This window comes from Phodopus roborovskii, unplaced genomic scaffold, assembly GCF_943737965.1.
Source record: "Phodopus roborovskii unplaced genomic scaffold, PHOROB, whole genome shotgun sequence".
Lineage (NCBI taxonomy): Eukaryota > Metazoa > Chordata > Mammalia > Rodentia > Cricetidae > Phodopus > Phodopus roborovskii.
The window spans coordinates 12,925,272-12,946,376 of NW_026125281.1; the positions used below are offsets into that span (position 1 = coordinate 12,925,272).

The following is a 21,105-nucleotide window of genomic DNA, read 5'->3' on the forward strand; positions in this document are numbered from 1 at the left end:
ACCTTGTCACTGTCAAAACATCATAGCCCCGCCACAACACAGCCAGCTTGTTTCCCAGAAACATATATCATCATCTATGTTGAGCTAAGCAGACCGTTCAGCAGAGCAGTCTAGAGAACACTCATTCTAGGGAAGCCTTTGTGGGCCAACGTGTACATTGGAGAAGCTATTAGACTGACCACAAATACAGGGAGAAAAGGGTTCGGGGTAACAGCAGGGTGCCTGAAGATTTCTGACCGGATTTCCCCACCATCTAATTTTGCTTGACATTTAAAAGGCTTTATAGCGGTTCCTTATGACCTCTACAGGCTTCCAAGTCCACTCCCATCCCCCACGAGTATGTTTGGTCTTGCAGGAGCTCGCATGGCTGGCTGAAAAATCCCCATATACGTAAGGCCAGCGAACCTGTCTTATTAGGTTTAGGGTGATGCATGTCAGTAAGATGACACTGTTCCCTCTCTGGTTTTCAAGCTGCAATTTGCTTTTTGACTGCCCAAGTTGACTAGATGGAAAATGGCAGATCCCAACAGTGCACTGCGGGAAAATGATTTTGAGGCCGAGCTCACAGAACAGGCTGGAGTACATAGGCAGAACAGCACAATTCAATTAGGATGTGTACTACAACACACTGCTCCTAACTGCTGTGGAGCCGTAAGCCAAACTGTAATCATGAAAGGTTTTATAAGCCATCATTCTCCCCTTTAGTCAGGCTGGGCTGCTGAGAATACCTCCACGACCTCCGGAGAATTGGGATTATAATCAGGAACCGTTCACTGTATATATCATGCCAGTTCTGCATCCCCAGCCTTTCAAAGTTAACAAGGCTGCATCTCACTCGGGGGAGCGGTGAGTCCTCAGCACTGACATTTGTGAGATATTGCTTGGAACAAAGCCCAGGAGGCACTTGTACAGATTAATAGCAGAGGTTAAGCCCACCGTCCACTCTGACACTGGCTGGCAGAGTTAGTGAGGGAAGCCGTTCTGGAAGCAAAGTTTCGGGAAAGCGATGGTACAACTTGGCCATTACTAAAACAAATATGGTTTCTGTTTACAGCCAAGAAAGAAATGTTTTCTTCTCAAATACTCAACAAACATTCAAAAACAGCATCTGATATTTACAGTTCATATTAGATTTTTAGTACAGAAAAATGGTAGACGCCAAGAGGCCTTTGGAACGATCCTCATTAATATTATGACTTTGGAAAAGAGTACGCTAAGAGTTCTAAATAAAGATGAAGCCATGCAGTCAAGATGCATTCAAACAGAAACACCCCTTACCATGTTTGAACACTCCAATTAAGAGGGATTTATCTGCTTCTCTATCCCACCAGTCTGCAGGAACTTCAGCATGGAAAGGCTCAGGGATCCACACGTCTGCCTCACTGGAAAGACAGCCATGTAAGCACCTCTAAAATATGAGTGCTTGAAAGGAACCCTAGTCCCATGTGGTGAACACACACTCATGGGCCCTCCCTTTCACAAGAAGCATCGTACATGGTAGGGAAGTACTAGGAAAGGTGAAACAGAAGGGCAGTGGTCAGCAGCCAGAAGAGAGCCTCATCACTCGGGATCCCAGCTCAGAAGAGCAGCCACACACATACACACTCACTCACTCACACACACACACACACTCACAACACACTCACACACACAACACACTCACACACTCACTCTCACAACACACTCACACATACACACACTCACTCTCACACACACTCACTCTCACACACACTCACACACATTCACACGCACATACACACACTCACACTCACTCTCACACACACTCACTCTCACACACACACTCACACGCACTCACACACTCACGCTCACAACACACTCACATACACACACTCTCACACACTCACTCACACACACTCACACATTCACACGCACACATACTCTCTCACACACACACTCACACACACGCGTGCGTGCGTGCGGCCCTGCCCACGTCCTCACCACATCCCCAAGCCCAGAAGACAAATGCTTGCATTAAAGACATGGAAAGAAAGGAGGTGAGCTACGGAGGCTGTGAGGGTTCTACACACAACCCGTGGAGTTTCCCACCCACCTGGGCCAGAACAAATGTGCACTTGCACCAACCTTGAGTCAGCACCCTCGAGGATCTTATCTGCTTGGTCGCCTATCACTTCTTGTCTTAGGTAGTACAGCATGCGGACACGCAGCAGGACCCTGGAGAGGAAGACAGGGGGGGGGAAAGTTCTTAACTTCAGTGCTGTTTGCCAACAGTGGCTTTTGGCAGCTGCTGCTGTTCATCCATCATCCTGCCAAGGCTGATTAGCCATGCTGTATGGTAGGCTTGAAGCGTGACAGATGGTGGCACATAATCACCTCTGTGTGGTGCTTTCTGCTGGCTTCCAACAGGCCTGCCTGGCAACCGCGCTCGCTGCTCAGAGAGGGAGCGAGCTCAGCCCAGCCCGGGCGTACTTCATTTAGTCTACCTAGTGCAGCTTGTGAAGTTTAGACACGTACCCTACCACTGCCTCTGAAGTATTGAAGCAAGTTTGTAAACAACCGAGCAGATGGCTTTCAGTAACTGTTCTGCTTCATTATCTCATAAAATTTCCTCAGCTGCTGCCTTAATACCATTTTTGGAAGCACATCAGAAGTTGTAGGAATAAACGAGATATAAAATCTGGTTTTACTACCTTACAATAAACCCTCAATATGGAATGTCAGGTTTTTCAGATTACACAACTTTGCTTCCGAGAAAGGAAGATGGCGACGGGGATGGGCAGGAGGTGGGTCTTTACCCTACTCAGGGAATATTAAACACTTTCTATTTCTTGTAACATATTATCTGGGGACCTAAGCTGTGCTTTAGAAATAATAAACACTGCCACATTAAAATGTATCTGACTCATTGACACTCATTTTTTTATGAACCAGCACTGAAAACCCTTGACATTGTCAGGGCACAGGATTCTCTGTTTCGCTTGTGTTTCCATGGCTAAATGTGATTTTTAATTTTAAGTAACACTCACCTGCTATATCTCATGGGTAATCTCTCTATTCCAAACCCAGTCCTCAACAAGACAGCCCACATGTGCCTTTGGGATTGACCCCTGAAGATGACCCTCTCGGTGGAGCTTGGTTTCTTCCAGTGTTATTTCCCTAGCTGGATAAGCCTGTCACATACTCGCATGACACCCCAGTACCAGGGTTTCTCACTGACACACACTGGCTCATTTGGGGCAAGTTTTCATTTCCACGCTACAGATGTGAACACCGTTGGTGACAAAGGACGGGTTATAAATCCAAGGTCACAGAGGCACCTTGAGCTCAAGCACTCAGAACTAGGTCTCCCAAGACGTGGTGACTTGCCTCTAAAACATCAAAATGACAAGTGGGGAGGGGCAGCTTTACTAAAGCAGACTACTTCTGACCAGGCATCAGTAGACATGCTGTGAACCACCTACCCCGAGAGTCCACTCATGGCCAACATGGGTTTTGGATGAGCTGCAAACATCCAAACGTATGCCAGGATAGGCAGTTGCTATGGGGAATGCCTTTTCATCTTTCAATTTTCTTTCTCTTGCTAGCTCAGTGCATTAAGACGGACTTTGCCATACTGAACCCATAAAGGAAAACCGATGGTGTGGTTAGCAGGGCCTTCCTTCTGGTTAAAGAATCTGCAGGCCAGTGTCTTCTTCCACCGGATGCTCAGAAGGTGTAGTTCCGGTGGAAATCCCCTCTACCTGTGGCTGGACTCTTCACTTGACTCAAAGGCAGCGAGCCTGATGCTTTCTTTTCCTTTTAGTAGAAGACAGTTTCATTTGGGGTTTATGGTGTGGAGCACTCTATGAATTGCTGTGAACGCTTCCTTTTTTCTCCAGAGGGAAAGTCAGGAAGAAAAAGGATGGCCAGGACACAGCTCCCAAGCCCCCAGGCCTTGTCCACATTTTCTCACACATCCTGCCAGTGAGCATAGCCCAAGGCCCAGGGTTGCACACAGGACTTCCTAACCAGCCTCTCGGCTTCCTTCTTTCGCCTGTCTGCTCTCACAGTCTTCCTAGGAAGCCCCTCAACTGGGTCTCATTTTCTACCTGCCACTGATATGTCCTCACTTAGACAAGACTTAATCTCAAGGAATGGTCTATAGGCAAAGGACAATGGGATACTCTCTCCACTCCAGAGAAAAGCTAGGCTAGAATGTATCAACAGTGCTCTCCCGAGACTAAATGAAAGACATGAAGAACCCCAAGTTCATCACGTGTCCTAATTGGGGAGAACTCCCTAAGGAAGATTGCTACTGACAGGAGATCAGAGATCAAAAATCACCTCAGCCACACTGGCATTGGGGAAAAGGAAAAGTTGTTCTCACATTAAACCATTCATCTTCCTCTGTTTGAATGCAGAACTAGGCAGGCAAATGACCCGAAGTCTCGGTAAACTATACAGAGAGTTATGGTGATGGGCTACGGTTTTAGCAAGAGACACCATGCTACTACAGCAACAAGTTTCAAAGACATCAAATGCTCTGAAAGACCACTGGAAACTTTCAAGAGCCCCCTAGGTGAAGACGCAGGCGTCCGTGCTCAGGTAGGCTAGGGACTACAGGGGTGACAGGAAGTGCGTCGCTAGAGCACACTCTGTTCTTAACCAAGAATCCTTAGGTAAGTCACCCTGGCTGGAGACAAAACAGAACGGCTACCGAGGAGACACGAGCGCCTGCTGCAGGCACAGCTGCTCAGGGGGCTGAGGCAGGAGGAACTCTGTGAGTTTGGGCCATTTGGGCTTACGTCGTAGCAAGAATGATAGAACTAAAGCGAAAGCACGATGTAAATTCCCCAGGGTCCCCCAGTGGAAGCAGCAGGTTACAGGTGGGTTTCCATAAAATGAAGCACAACCTTCTGCCTACATATTAGCTCCAACTAGTCCGGGGCATCGCTGCTTGTGACAGGTAAATGCGGAAACAATCCAAATGTCCACCAGCTGATGGAAGGACAGCGTAGGGCACACAGGGTGGGAAGTATTCACCTGTCAGAAGGGTCCTGACACTATCTCCAACACGGCTGCATCTTGGGCACGGCGACAAGGGGGAAGCACTAGGTGTAGAGGGTAAACATGGACGCGCAAATAGGACGTGGCTGCAGCCGGGCAGCTGCAGGCACATAACAGGAGGAGCTCTTGCGTAAGAGGTACAGAGTGCCCGTTGGGAGTGATGATCAAGTGTCTGGCTTAGATGGCGGGGATGAGTACAGGGCGCTACGGATGCAACACATTGCTCACTTCCAAATGGGTCCAAGTGGCACAGGCATGTACTTCCTCACCACACGCGCCTAGCACGACTGCCTCCCTCTTCCTGGTACCTACTTGTTGCAGTGATGCTTCAAGTGCTTCTTGTAGCTGTCCTCTTGGAACAGGGCATCTGGGTTGCAGCCTGCCAGCCAGTCAGCATCCTGCACTACGGGCTGCGTACTCTGGGCCTTCACCTTCTTCCCCTTCCTGCCCCTCGGCACCGGGGCCGACAGACCTAGAAGCACCAGGGTTATGGTCATGGATGCCTTGGCACTGGACAGTACAGTGTCAGGGGCTGATACTGCAAGGGGCAGGTAGGAAAACAGTCTATGCTGCCATCCTTTACCAAATGGCAGTGTTCCTGGTAGCCGTTCGTGACCCAGTAGCACAAAGAACACAAGACCGACCTACCAGAATGATTGAGCAGGGCTCGAGTCTGGCCATCAGCTGTGGGAGTGATCAGGTCCCAGATAAAGCTCTTGATGTTCTCATCTCCTCTGTAGTGATTGAGGCAGTACACCAGGATGGCCCTACAGATGGTTTCTACGTCTTGCTCAGTGAGCTGACGTTTGTAGCGTCCATGGGACAGGATGTCTGTCCAGCGGCCCCAGCTGGAAAGCAAAGAGGCAGTATGCAGACAGAGTCTGGTTGCAGATATGACCTCACCGTGACAGCCAGGCTCCAGTACAGGGAAATCCTGGACCCACACTGGCATCAGTAACCTCTGGACGTAGGAAAGCAATGCAGGTATGGGCACAGAACACCTTACAGAGGAAACCACAAAGCCAGGAGTTGTATGGCCACTGAGACACCCATGTGGCTAATGACTTCCCTGGGCTATTGGTGGCTATGGCTGTCATTTTTAGAAAATACATGCAATCTGAGGAACTGGAAATTATTATACTGTGCTTGCTTGAAGCTGGAGGAGCTACTAGAAATCAAAGTCTACCACCTACCACCAAGAGATACCACAATACCACAATAACTAGTGAAGACATAACAGCCCCGTGCCTCCTTTTCAACAAGGAATGGTTACTTCCAACTCAGGAAAGGTGCCGAACCACGTCTCAGGTCCTCCCGGCGGGAGGACTAAGCATCGGGAAACGCATACACGTGGTGCCACCAGCACACAAACAGCAGTCACACTGTTCTGTCTTGGAAATAGCTACTACACAATAAACCGTCATAGGATGCAGAGGCTGCATGAGCTGTACCCGAGGGCGGAACCTCTCCACTGCCCTCTGTGGTAACTAAGAATCGTGCTTTGAGAACAGAGAAGACAGCAGCCCGTGCCTGGCCTGCCTCCCACCAAACCACTGTCCTTGCCTGCCGTTTTGAACTTTCTCAAGGCTGCCATGCACCTCTGGGCCTTGTGTTTACTTTGCCTTCCGTTCCTCATGTCTGGTGCACTACTGATGTCCACCAGGGACAGACTCCCTCTATGGCCCCTCCCAGCCCCAGAAGTGGGAAGCGCAGTTCCTGAGCTATGCCCTATATGGCTGCACGCTGAGCTTCTAGGCCCTCAGTCGCATCACCTTAGCATACTGCCATTTCTGCTAGCTCACCCTCCTGCCTTGGGTTGTACCTGCTTTGTGCACAGCGGTAGCCCTAGTGCCTGAGAGTATCCTAGCCCAGAGCCCCGCATGTGGTGGTTACTCAATCGGCAGCAGTAAAAGTGGGAAGAGGAGAAGACACGTGAGAGAATGCCCTGAGCACCCTCCTTAGAACTAGGAGTTAGAAATATCTGTTCCAGTCCTAAGGTTGCCAACAAAATCCCATCTATGCATACCAGGCTGAAACAAGGAAGCAGGTTCAAAGGGCTGAGGCTAGGATTCTGCTCTACCCAGAGCCAGGAGAGTTACCCCCTGTGCACAAACTAGGGTCAACCAGGTTGCTGGAACACAGGCTAGGTCTCGGCTGGCATCGGTGAGTTGCACACAGACATCTGTGAAACACCGTGTTTCTGTGGAACTGTCCCATGCATCGAGGACACACCAAAGGAGTTCCTGTCCTCAAAGAAAGGCTGACTGGGATCCCATCAAGACAGACACTGGTATGATGAGGCAGTAGGTCAGTGTACTAAGGGGACAGCTGTGAGGAATGCTGCAAGGGAGGCAGTCAAGCCTGCTGGTGGGGGCTGGGGACCCTGGGCAGAGCAGCCTAAATACGCTGGCAGAGGTTAGCAGGGCATGAGCAACAGGGGCGTGAGCGGAAACTAAGTTCCCACACAGACAGAGCTCGGACTACCCATGAGGAAGCATCTGCACGACAGACAACCCTGCAGGCCTCCTCACACATGTGCTTCCCCCTGTTCTGCATGAGCAGCGATCCGCTGGGAGAAATGCCACCGGCAGGGCAGCATCAAATCAATGGAAAGACACTTGGGTGGCAGTTTCTATTTTAATGGCATCTGCCTACAGCCTCACAATCTGTGAGTAAATTCAATCTACTGGTTGAGCTATTTACTGAGCCCCCTGTCATGTCACTCAAAGTGCTGTGTGGGTGCCATGCTGAATGAGACATGAAGCTGATGTGACTCATGATGGCTTGGGACCCAGCCTTCACCAAAGGACATTGGGGTTCAAATGGCCTCTTAGGCTTCAGTTGAGTTGGAGGAAAGTACACGAGTTGAGGTCTCTGCCTTTGATAAGTCTTTACAGCAGAAAACTATCGAAAGATAACTATGGGGCGCTGGAGAGATGGCTCAGAGGTTAAGAGCCCTGGCTGCTTTCCCAGAGGTTCTGAGTTCAATTCCCAGCAACCACAACCATCTATAATGAGATCTGGTGCCGTCTTCTGGTGTACAATCATGCATGCATGCATGCAGAATACTATTGTATACATAATAAATCTTTTAAAAAAGATAACTATGGTCATAAAGCTTATGTGACAATACAGTACCATGAGATTTTTGCAATTTTACATAGTTCTTAGTTTTTAATAATCTACAAGTAAATAGGAGTTGCCATAATTCCCAAGGTGCTAGCTAACACTCATAAATTCCAGTGACTTCTCTCTCCACACCCAGGAGAACTGGGACTTGGGATGTGTTGACCAAATGAGCCACAAAGGCTACAGAGTGTTAATGCAGAGGCATTTGGCTGGTTACACTAAGAGGAGCCATGCGGAGAAACAGAAACTGTTTGCCTGTGACAACTGAGAATTCTAGCTGTTGGGAAAATAATATGTGATTTCATGTAGTGAGTCGGCCTTACCCATAGACTAGCAGATTCTTCTCCACGCGGAAACACTCACTCCGGGCGTAGCCCTGTGACTTATCCTGGGGGCGCCGTGGCTTTGTGCATGGTTTTTCCTCAGAATCACTTTCCAGGTCAGAGAACTCCATGAGCTCATCCTCCTTCACTGCACTGTACAACCGGGTCTGCTTCCTTACTCGCGGAGTGTCAATAACCAGGTTGTTCTAACAAAGGAGCAAACGGAGTGAGATTTCAGACGCGCCTCTGGGTCCTATCAGGCAGCAGTCTGGATGGGACTTCTCACTCACCCTCCCGTTTAAGGCATCGATGTCCAGTTCCGCCTTCTTAGCCCACTTTTGCCAGAAATTTGGGTCATCCAAAGAAATGTCTGTCCTATTTCCAGATGCGACAAAACTGGCCTAAAAGGAGGAAAAGGTATGACTTACTTTGAGATACATTTCTGAGTCAGGATGCGAGGAAGCCCGCTTTCCACCAAATAAGCGCGTGCATCATCCTCTTGTGCAAGACAGTACAGTGAATGGGGGAGGAAAGGCTGCCCGCACACTTTCCACACCTGCCATTGCTTGTAAATGGAGGAAGGCCTTGAATTTGGCTCCACAAGGTACTGCTGGGAGCAGATCTTAAAAACCACCTGTCTACAAGAAAATGCTTGGACCACACTTCGGAGCACTCATAGAAGAAGAAAGCCTCAGAGATGATCATGGCAGGGCACACGCAAAGGCCCAGAGGGGAAGGACCAAAATAAGGGGACTTAAGGAAAAGCAGCCATGGCAAGTCAATGAGGGCCAAGGCCAGAGCAAGGGGCCCTTGTATGTGCTGTCGGCAGTCCGGCCTAATGCTGAGCACGAACTATTTAAACACGGGGCAAACTCAAGATGGACATGGCCATGCCTAGAGCTGCCTGGTGGAGAAGTTATAGCGACACCCTGCGGTGTGCACATTAGAGCACACCCCTGTGTGTAGTTAGTTCATACAAGAAATGACTAAAAATGAAGAACAGAAGACTTCCTAAAAAGACATTTTTCAAAAGGTAAAGTTAACAGAGGTAGACATCAGGCAGATGTAAAGCACTAAAGGGAGGACACCAAGAAAACGCCACATTCAAGCCTGGCGTCTGCACGTTGATGGGGTGGGGGTGGGTGTGGTTCTGTCTATATGTTTCTCTTATTGGTCGATGAATAAAACAGTTTGGCCAATAGCCAGCAGAGGCAGGAACACAGGCGATGGGCGTCTCAAAGAGTAACAGGTCCGGGCATTCTCCGGTAAGCCAAGACCATGAGGAAATACATAGATTGATAGAAATGGGTTAATAGTTAAGACAGAGCTAGGCAGTAAGAAGCCCTAGTCATCGGCCAACGGTTTATAAATTAATATATGTCTCTGTGTGCTTATTTGAGGCTGAAGATAGGCGGGATCTGGTGGGAAAGAAACTCTAGTTACAGCATGTAACTCAGATAGACCATGTGTGCTTCCATGAGTCTGTGTGTGTGCGTGTACGCGCGCTTATGTGCACATATGCAAACACGCATCCGTGTTAGTCTTGCACATATTGAACTTATAATGCATGTCAGATTGGAGGAAATGTCCTATAAGAGATTCAAAGACGTGAGGGCAGAGAGCCCAGAAGTGAGCCTTGGGGGCAACAGAGGAGCTCAATGCCCTCCTCACACCACATAAACGGGTGGAAAATGGTAATGTCGAGGACATGGGACATACAACTCTAATACACAGGTGTGGGAAAGCAACAGGGAACAGCCACTCTAAAAAACAAGCTGGGGCTCAACAATTTTAGCCACCAGGAAAACGGAAACTAAAACACGAGTGAACTCGTGTTCATTGCCAGTGGGAATGCAAACTCGTGGGGCCACTATGGAAGCTAATGTGGAGGTCCCTCAGAACGCTAAAAATAGAACCGTGAGATAAGCCAGCTATGCCACTTGAGTGTATTCCGAAGGAAGGACTCCAAGTCAACACACCACAGAGACACTTACACACCCATGTTTTACAATAGCCAGGAAACGGAACCCGCCTTGATGTCCAACAACAGACGAACTGATAAAGAAAATGCTCTGTCTAGCTACACACCAATGGAACTTTATTTAGCTGCAAAGAAAAATGAAATCTTGACACTTGAGGGAAAACAGATAGAGCTGGAAACCATATGTTAAGCAAAATAAGTCAGGCTCAGAAAGACACAGTTTTCTTCCACATATGAACCTAGATATTGTGTGTGTGTGTGTGTGTGTGTGCATGCGTGCGTGTTGTGTGTGTGCGCGCGCACACGCATGCATATGTATGTGCATAAATCAGGTCATGAAGCTACAGGAAGAGATTTTAAGCAAAAGGGTAAGAAGAATAACGGAACACTTGTGGCATGAAGGCAGAAGAAGGGGCTTCTGCCGAGCGGAAGGGGGCCCGTAGAGGGACTGCGAAGGGTATGGAGGACAGTACGGGGACAGCGACACAGTACAAGAACACATGCATGATGAAAATACCACAGTGAAGCCCACTATTTCTATGCTAACTTAAATTTTTTCTAATTCATTTCAAAGGAAAGAAAGAAACAAACAAACAAGCCTAGTCTGCTAGTTCCTTAAAAGGCAAGCACACACATGTGAGACTTAGGTTCAATCCGGATGGGGCGGAGACAGCTACCATCCCTCTCGAGTAGTTCCCTTCCTGGCATAGGCCAGGAAGAAATGAAATGTGTCCAAGCATAAACTACCTCAGAAATGTTCATTAAAAATCACCAAATAAGCTGGATGGTGACGTAGGCCTTCAATCCCTGTACCTGGGAGACAGAGGAAGGTGGACCTCAGTGAGTTCAAGGCCAGCCTAGTCTACAGAGTGAGTTCCAGGACAGCCAGGGATCAACAGAGAAACCCTGTTTAGAAAAAAAACTAGGGGGAAAAAGCAATCCCAAAGTAGACATAACCCTAATTCATCACCAATTAGCAATAAATAAATAACCTGAATATCCATTATCACCTGGTCACCTTGTGATGTCCATACAGTAGAACACTGTACACATACAAAGGAACAAAGGAACAATATATACTACAAGGATGAACTTCAAAACCATTATGGAGGTGTATAAAAACATGCACAAATGACCACACACGGCGTAACTCCACTTAAAATGGTGTGTCTGGGGCAGATAAAGCTATAAAGAAAGTACACGTGGTTTGCAGGGCTGGCTGAAGCAAGAGGCGTAGAGTCTGATTGCTAATAGGCATGAGCATCTTTCTGAGGCAACAGGAACATTCTAAACTTAAGATAGCGCTAGCAGTTGCACAGACCTGTAATATGTCAAAGGCACATAGGAAAGTATAGCACAGTTTAGCAAAACTAAAAAGTAGAGCGAGCCTCAGTGTGGGTGCCTGGAATACTAGCAAGTAGCTTTTAAGGTCGGTCAGGGCTCAGAGTATCCTTGTCCATAGCAGGCTGGATATAGAAGAGTGTGTGGGATAAGCTGTGGGGCGCAGGCAGTGCCCAGTGCTGGAATAGGACATGATGGGTGCATTTCAGCTACGGGCAGAGTTATGGAGCTGTAGCTAGAGAGAAAATAAGACTTTAAACGCAGGGTGCCTTGATCGTCCTTTCAGGTTGTTTAGGGGAGCAGAGAGAGGGTGGTCAGAGAACTAGATTCATAAGAGAGAAGGATGGACAAAGAACACAAGAGAGGAACATCAAGCCCTCCCCCACACCCCCTCCCACACACACAGAAGGGAACCCATGTACAAAGGCTGCCTTATGGTTGGGTGGTGGTGGCACACACCTTTAATCCCAGCACACAGGAGGCAGAGGTGGTGAGTTCCAGGACAGCCAAGGCTACACAGAGAAACCCTGCCTCAAAAACAAACAAACAAACAACAACAAAAGAATGCCTTATGTGTTGGAGTTGCCAGGGAATTAATAAATGGTATTATAATTCATAACGAAAAGCCAAAGTTCTGCTTAATGTTTTGCTATCCCTTCGTAAGTACTCTTCAGGAGCTCTAGCTCGCTTCCCTAAAGACCTGGGCCCTTAGGCGGATTCGAACCTTAGCAAACGTGGAACCTTTTCCTTCCGACTCAATGGTAATAGTGTGGGTTCGACGAAGGAGAATCTGGTCAATGTCCTCCTCACAGAATTTAGAGCCTTCATCTTCCTCGTCCATAAGTGCACCATAAGCCCCTTTTCGTAGAAGGTCTTCTATCTCCTTCTTGGAAAGCTGTTGTACCTGTTCCAGAGAAAGTTTTAAGTAGTCAAAGTAATTTAGAATTAAAAACAGAAACGAGATGTCTTAAGAAAGTTTACTTCTAACAAAGGAAAATGAAATAAAATATGCTTAAATTCTGAGGTGGAAAAAAATAGCCAGTAGAGCGTGGTGATAAACACCTTTAGTTCCAGAAATTGGGAGGCAGAGAGACACATGGATCTCTGTGAGTTCCAGGCCAGCCAAAGCTGTCTCAAGAAAACAAACAAACAATAACAACAACAAAAAACAAAAACAAAAACAAAACAGATGTCAAATAATTTGGTACTCTAATAATTTGGTACTCGGCTTCATAGAGACATTAGCAAGGACGAACACACGGCTTGGGCATGCCATCTTACCCCATTTGTGGCATTTTCTCTTCCACTCATAGACTGTAACACAGCTTTGTCCAGACCCAGCTTCAAACTAGCCTTGTCAAACATCTCCCTTTCATAGGAGTTCCTCGTAATCAGCCTGTAGATTTTCACAGATTTGCTCTGCCCTATTCTGTGGCATCTAGCCTGAGCCTGGAAGAAAAAGAAAAATCAACGGTTGTTGTAATGGTATCCTCCCTAAATTCACAGGTTGGAAAGCTGATCTCAATGTGATTTAGAGGTGGGGACTTAACAGGTAATTAGGTCACGAGGATGGTGCCCTAATGAATGGGATTAGCCTCCTGTAAGACAAGGGAGGAGGGGGAGTGTGTTCCAGGAAAACAGCTGTCTGTACAGCAGTTTCTCATCAACAACCCCATCTTGCTGGCATCTAAACCTCACACTTTGAGCTATAGAACCCTGAGAAAGGTGTGGGGATTGTTTCAACTGTCCAGTCGAGTCATTTTTGTTGCGGCAGCCAAAAGTGAGCAGCACAACTGCTTAAGAAACACATGGCTCTGGCCAGTCCGAAGACTTCATGCCCCAGTAATTAGAGGTGCAGCAGCTTAGAAGGGGTTAACACATTAAGGGTTTTCCTCTCAGACACCGAATCAGCTGATGACCAGGCAGGAGACATCAGCTGGTGGGACTGATCGGAGAGGCACAGGGCAGCCTGTCTCCACTTACCTGGAGGTCGTTCTGAGGGTTCCAGTCAGAGTCAAAGATGATGCAGGTATCAGCAGCAGTGAGATTAATGCCCAGACCTCCTGCCCTTGTGCACAGGAGGAAGACAAATCTATCGGAATCGGGTTTGGAGAATCTGTCAATGGCTGCCTGGCGGAGGTTGCCTCTGACTCGGCCATCAATCCTCTCATATGGGTACCTGCAAATACAGCAGGAGGTCTGACAAACCGCCACTAATCGCTCCTCTTTACTGTCAAGTAAGCAGTCCACTCTGGACTCACACCACAGAAGGAGCCAGCAACGAATTTCAGATCAGAGTTGTTTTAGCAGACAACTGCCTGAACACTCAAAGATTTTCACTTTACTTTCTGTTAAGGAACTAGCCAAGTCCTAAAAGTAGCTGATAACATACAGTTTTAATTTAATTTAATTTGTTTTTAATTTTCCAGACAGGGTTTCTCTGTGTAGCTTTGAAGCCTGTCCTGGAACTCACTCTGTAGACCAGGCTGGCCTTGAACTCAGACGAGGATCTGCCTGCCTCTGCCTCCCTAGTGCTGCATTTAAAGGCATGCGCTACTACCACCCAGCCAGTTTTAAGTAAGAACTTAAGTATGCAGTGGGGAAGAGGGAGAGGTTGAAACACCTAATCCCAGCACTAGGGAGGCAGAGTTCTGAGTTCCAGGCCAGCCTGCTCTATAGAGTGTGTTCCACTGTCTCAAAAACAAAACAAAAAACAAACAAACAAAAAAACCAGACAAAGGAAACCCTATGCAATGGCCCCCTGAAGCCATCAGGTAAGATGCCCTTATATACAACTGTGGTTTCAAAGGGTGAAGTGATACATTGTTTCTATCCACCACCTCCCTTGCAACTGTCACTTCTAGGTGACCCACTCAGAGTCCTGCCCTTTCTTTCTGTTGTTTTTGTGGGGAGGCCTCACCGTCTCTGAATGAGATAGTCTTCCAGGATGTCCAAGCAGCGCACCATCTGGGAAAAGATGAGCACCCTGTGGCCACCAGCCTTCAGCTTTGGCAGCAGCTTGTCAATCAGCACCAGCTTGCCAGCAGCCTGGATCATTGCCTGGAGCTGAAAATCTGGAGACTCTGCATTGTGTGTTTCTTTAAACTCTTCCAAAATTTTCTCTTCAGCACCTGCAGAGATTGGACAGCATGACACGAACACTGTAAAGGGTTTTTATTACCAAAAACAATGGATTTGCTTTCAAAACCCACAACAGACTGGCAGAATTAGAATATCCCATTCACGTTTAAGAGCAGGAAGCCACCTGCTTGCTCAAAGTTGGATCCACACACAACTGCAGGCCCACAAAAGGGACCAGAGCTTTAGGTCCCATACATTGAAGCATCCGGGGAAGAGATCCACAGTTTCTAACAACCAAATATTTGCTGTCTATACTAAAAACAATTCAAAATAAAAACAAACAAACAAACAAACAAACAAAGACATCCAAACTTCAACAACAGGCCATTAGGCCAGAAGTGGCAGAAGCAAGCCAAGGGCCAGAAACCTATAGAAAGCCCAGAGCCTGAACTGCTGGCAGAGGCACTGCCTACCGAATAAAATACATCCTCAGTTCTATCTTGAGTTACCCAAACCCTGTGAAATTAAAACCACAACCGACCCCAAGGCTTCCCTGCCGAACTTCCTTCTCCTCACCGTTTCCTCCCTGTGGAAACTTGGGTTGCTAGAGGGGCCTCCTGGGAAGGGCATGCTTCCAGAAATGAAGTCTCAACACTACCTCCTCCCACTCCTCCACCCCATGGTGTGGGGCTCAGGAAGCAGCAGCTGATGCTTCTTTTGCTGCTCAGGTGATTTGGCCGGGATCTGGCCTCCTCCACGGCCTCTAGGGCTCCCCAGTAGGCAGTGCTGTGTGTACTTACTCCCCCACCCCAGCTGTTCTTCAGAAAGAACACCAAAATTAACCACCTAAAGCGGTCACTTCCCACCCTTACACCGCACCAGGAACGTGACCCTCCCTCCCCACCACTGTCTGAAATGTAAACTGTAGTGACACATGAGACAGGGTACGAAGTCCTCCCAAAGGTTTCTGAAGGTCTGGGCAGACAGGCCAGTCAGACGGCACCTCCAGCATCAAGCTGGTCCCGCTTTCCATGAAAGGTGCCTGTGAGACCGTCCTTAGGAGGTCACAGGCAGAGCACTGTGTCAGTTAAGAATCGTCAAGGACAGACTGGAGCCACTTGCTGTGCGGTGCAAGTGCCAGGACATCCACAGAGCACATGACCTTTTCACAAAGGGAGACTGGCAGAAAATGCCAGCTCTTTTGGAACGGGCTAACCCTCACTCCCCCCACCACAGGAGCAAAAAGCTGAGATTCAGATTTTTTTTTTTTTTCTCCTGTGAGTGTGGAAGCAGGACCAAGGGAAGACAAAGAAAAATGCTGCTTAAGACACTAGCAAATGTGTCTGTGCTTGAAGGCGATGGTGCTCGTAAGCCTGGGATGTGCAAACCCAGGCTTTAGATTCACAGAGCTCCCATGCTCAGGGGACAAAGTAAAATATCACATTAGATCCTTTAGAAAGTTTATTTGTATAATGCATCATTATAAGGTGTTTACAATTTAGGAATAAATTTTTAACTTTGACAATGTTTGGGCATTCTTTGTCTATGGGGCATACAATCCATACTTAAAATGAAATATGATGTCATTTAAAATAAGTTAATGATCAAGGAGTAGCTTCCAAAAAAATGATGTTTTTACTTTGAAAATGCAAATGTCAGATAGGCTGGAATTACTTTAGTTTTAAAAAATTGAAATATAAAGAACTCAAATAGAGAAATCTGAACTTACACTATAAAAATTTAAACTTATTAACAATGAGCAAAATAACTATCATGCCTTTTCAATGAGACCCATAATTTCTTATCTTTTAATTTTCAGGATTTATTTTAAAGTAAGTAAGAGTGTGTGTGTGTGTGTGCATGTGAGCCCAGATGCCTGCAGAAGTCAGAGGCATCTGATCCCTGCAAAGATTACAAGTTGTTTGTAAGCCACCTTCTGCGATGTGAGTGCCAGGAATCCAACTCAGGTCCCTCTCCTCTGAGCATCTCTCCATTACAACTGAGCATCTCTCCAAAACCTCTGAGTGTCTCTCCATAACCTCTGAGCATCTCTCCATAACCTCTGAACATCTCTCCATAACCTCTGAGCGTCTCTCCATAACCACTGAGTGTTTCTCCAGCCCCTATAACTTAACAGTAAGAAAGGAAACAATATATTCTTTTTTTTTTTTTTTTGCAAAATATGTGGAATTGACCCATTTTATTAGGAATTCAAGTGCTTCCAGGATAGTTTATACCAGCAGTCCTTCGTTGTTGACTTTGCTTTTGTTCGTTGTTTTTTTGGGACAGGATTTCTCTGTGTAGCCCTGGTTGTCCTGGAACTGGAACTCACTGTGGAGACCAGGCTGGCCCCAAACTCACAGGGATCTGCCTGCTTCTGCCCTTTGAGTGCTGGATTAAAGGAGTGTGCCACCACTGCCAGGCCCCTTTACAGGTCTTTTAGTACCGTATTTATTATGGCACGTGGGAAGAGAGGCAGGTTGTGGGAGAGGGTAGCAATTTCTGCTCTATGTATCACAGTCAAATTTTTAAAAATTTAAAGATTTCCTATGATATTAGATATGAAAACAGTAACTGGACATGGATTATGATCGATCAAACTGCCCTTAATTAAAGTGAGGATGGTACTGTATTCATCAATACATATGCATATCAAAGCCAACTTGAAATAAGAGTGGAGTTTTCTTACTTCAACAGAGAACTGCTATTTTGGCAATGCCTATAATGTCATCTACGTATACTGGCCATTAACAAACAGGAAAACATCTAGTTCTTAAAGGTTAACAGAAAAAAAGATACCATTTCCCCCCCTCTAAAATATATCCCACTAGGTAAATCTTAAGTTTTGTTTTCTCAAAACATCGTATTTTCTTCACCCTTCCTCCAACGAACTATAACAAACAATGACTCCATGTCACTTCCAACTATCAGGGGACACTGGACAGGCCTTCACCTTTCTCATTCTCACATCAGGAATAAAACTTTATCCAAACAATGCTTAGGTCAGTACTGACAGCTCTCGTCAGGCTATCTGGTTATCTGCCTTTAGCAACACTGAGTGCTTGCTATATGCTGGGCCTCTCGTCACATATCCTTTGTTTACTACCAGCCTTCCAGCATTTTCTCCTATCACGTGTACTTTACCACCTATGCACCTGTTCCTCTGCCATGGCCAGTTCATAAGAACTTAGTACGTACAATTAAAACTTCCTTATGAATGCTAATTGTGGATAGCACTGGTTCGTGAGAGGAGACACCTTTTCAGATCCTGGATGAGAATGTACAGCTGGGCCCTGGACAGTCTGTAAAACACACTGTCCCCTTCCCTACGTTCTCCTGGAGCTGAGAGCCTAGGGTGTTTTTAAAAAGAAAAAACCTATACTCTGCAAAACACAAGAGGTATAAGGACACCTGCTTAACAGATATTTTGCTGCTTACTCTAGGGACAGAGGTGCTTACCTCAAGGTATGACAATCGGAACAAACACCTTGAGGAGTCCTAAAGGGCTCAGGAAGAAAAGCTATTCAGGAGACCCTAGAGAAAAATCAGACACGGAAAAGACCCACCAGCCATGTTCTGTGGAGAAAACCTCGGCACTGCATATAACTAACCTGCGGGAGTATGGAGACTTGAGGCACTGGAGTGGCCATCTCATGACGATGTCACAAAGGGCCCGCCAGCGCCATGAATCCTTTGGGAAATGCCGCTTTTCCTCCTCTTTCCCACTGGAGATAGTTACTGTCTACTTTCTTTCTATAGGCTACGAATGAACTCAGGCGTGCCCTCCACTCACGCCAATATTTCTGCTAAGTCCCAACTCACTGACAGGCTGGCTGACACTAACGACTCACAGACTCACAATGGCATGATTAGGGGGCTAGCATAATAAGCACGTAAGGATCACACAGGCACCCTTCAGAAAACAAAACCAAAAACACTACTTTCAGAAAGGAGCTCACAGATGTCACTCCAGAGCAGGCCTGGCGCTCTACACTCTGAGGCTATGGTCCAGGCAGACACTACTTTTCCTGCATTAACAAGGGCATGCAGGGAGGTGAACAGGGTGACCACGGGAAAAGGTGGGTAACTCTTTAGGCAGCTGACCTTGACTCTCATAGATTAGACGGAAGAGGCTTTGTCCTCCCTAACTGCACTGCTAGCCTATTGCAAAGACCCCAACTTAGCCTGCCATCACAGAATGCAGTGCCCAGATCACGGCCACCACCCTCCAGCTCAGCTTGAAGCTTGCTTGTCTGTCTGTCCTTCCTTCCGTGTTTTTTATATTGCCTGTGATCAGAACCTCTGTTGTTTTCATTTTTTAAGGCAGGCTCTTGTGAACAACAACTGCCCCCTGGGTCTCCCTGGGCTGGCCTCAAATTTGCTACATAATTAACAACAACCCTGAACATCTGATCCTCCTGCCTCTACTTCCTCAGTGCTGGGCTTCTAGGCCTAAGCCTCCACACCTGGCTCTATGCTGTGTGCTGGGATGGAACCCAGAGCTTCCAACAGGCTCAGGTGGGCACTCTTCCAACTGAGGCACACCCTCAGCCCCACAGACACATCTCTAACCAGTGCTCAGCTCAAACACCTGCCATGGCTTCTCTCCACCCACAGTCCCGTCTGTGACCCCAGGGTCCAATGTGCTTATGGCACAGTCTCCTTGTGTCTCACACACTGCTGAACTTTGGGCAAGATCGCCTTTGCTCTTTCTTTGCTTGTGTTAGGTCGTCAGCCTCAGCAACCTCTCTCTTTCTGGTCCAGCCTGGCAAAACCCTTGTCTCATACATTATCTTCCTCTGAGACTTCTCATCTCAATCCCCCAATACCCCGGCAGCTCCCTCTAAGTCCATACTGGCTGTGCTCGTACAGGCCTGGGGCACTCACCTCCAAGCATTTAACCCATGGAAGTCACATGTCACTACGGAGTTAGAAAACAGTCTCCATCAGTGACAGGGACGATATAATAGACAAGACTTAGAAAAGATTCCTTTGCATTTTCCAGGAGGCATGCACCAAAGGCCTCCAGACTATACGTGATCTAAGGTCACTTTTCCGAGAGACGCCCACACGGGGATGCTCTTAAGTGCTTTGGAATTAAACACCCACCTCCCTTCCAAAATGACCTGGCAGGGCTCCTGTCTTCAGCAGCCAGCCCCTCCTGACACCACCTATCCCTGGGGCAAACACCTGCTTTCAGATGAGGGGGATTCGTAACAGGCAAGATGGCGGAGGAACTTCCAGGTTCATGGGAGCTCTGGCCACTAACCTCAGCCACAACAAAAGAGGGTATCCCCCAAGAGCAGAGACAGGGCTGTGACAAACACACACTGTGAGAGCCTCGGCACAGGGGCAGAGGGAAGCTTCTGAAGCTTGTACCAACCTCCGTCTTAACAAGCTCCAGGCAGGCAGGCAAGCAGGCAGGCAGGCAGGCAGGCAGGCTTACCATTGATTAGATAGGGAGGCAGGCAGGCTTACCATTGATTAGATAGGGATGATTGCAGCACTTTCTCAACTCCATCATAGTGTTTAAAAGGTTAGGTACGTTAGCTTGTCCACCACCTTTGGAAAGAAATGTAAAATTCTTCTCAAGGATGGCTCGGTAATATTTCTTCTGAATGTTTGTTAGCTCAACTTCAATAATAGTTTCTTCTTTGGGGGCCAAGTTCTTTTCTACATCCTCTTTGAGACGTCTCAACATCATTGGCTTTAGAATAGCCTGCAGTTTTTGCACCTAAAAAAGGACCTCATGTCAATACTGGTATCTCCATTCGCTTGGGTGTTAAAACATTCTGGCGTATTGAAAACGGGAAGACTGTCTTACATATTTAATATCCATGTTCAGTTTCCAAAGCCTAGGAGGAGTATAGAGGAGCTAACCTTTGTGTGGCCATAAGAGAAATTCAGGGAGATTGGGTGGCTTATGTCAAAGAGAAAACTTCACCTATCCAGAATTCCTGAATGGCTTGAAGGGCTTGAAACCCCAGAGCAGGTGTTGGGGGGAGGGAGGGTATTTATTTAGTTTTCCCTCTTGTCTTAGCCACGGAGATAAACAGGAAGAGGGCAGGAGCAATGTCACAGGGTCTGTGCTTCTCTTCCTTTGTGGAAAGAGATGAAGGATGAGAGTCAGGCATCACCCTGTATCAGTGACCAAACCAGGGATGAACGTCACCCTCTGGTCCCCTTTTCATGGACTGGCACAGCACTGTTACCTTACGGAGGAGA

At 47.3% G+C, this 21,105-nt stretch overlaps 1 protein-coding gene across 2 annotated transcripts in view; it reads right to left on the minus strand.

Moving 5' to 3' along the window:
* The window catches only part of Chd7 (chromodomain helicase DNA binding protein 7), a 180,021-nt gene that overhangs the window by 14,727 nt on the left and 144,189 nt on the right, over positions 1–21,105 (minus strand). For both annotated transcript variants that reach the window (XM_051197332.1, XM_051197325.1), the window contains exons 15-25: positions 20,359–20,614; positions 14,720–14,930; positions 13,783–13,978; positions 13,081–13,248; positions 12,524–12,703; positions 8,768–8,878; positions 8,478–8,683; positions 5,674–5,873; positions 5,338–5,497; positions 2,104–2,193; positions 1,279–1,382 (exon numbers count right to left, since the gene is read on the minus strand). In XM_051197332.1, the coding sequence (XP_051053289.1) occupies positions 1,279–1,382; positions 2,104–2,193; positions 5,338–5,497; positions 5,674–5,873; positions 8,478–8,683; positions 8,768–8,878; positions 12,524–12,703; positions 13,081–13,248; positions 13,783–13,978; positions 14,720–14,930; positions 20,359–20,614 (1,882 nt within the window). The remainder of the gene's footprint in view (positions 1–1,278; positions 1,383–2,103; positions 2,194–5,337; positions 5,498–5,673; positions 5,874–8,477; positions 8,684–8,767; positions 8,879–12,523; positions 12,704–13,080; positions 13,249–13,782; positions 13,979–14,719; positions 14,931–20,358; positions 20,615–21,105) is intronic.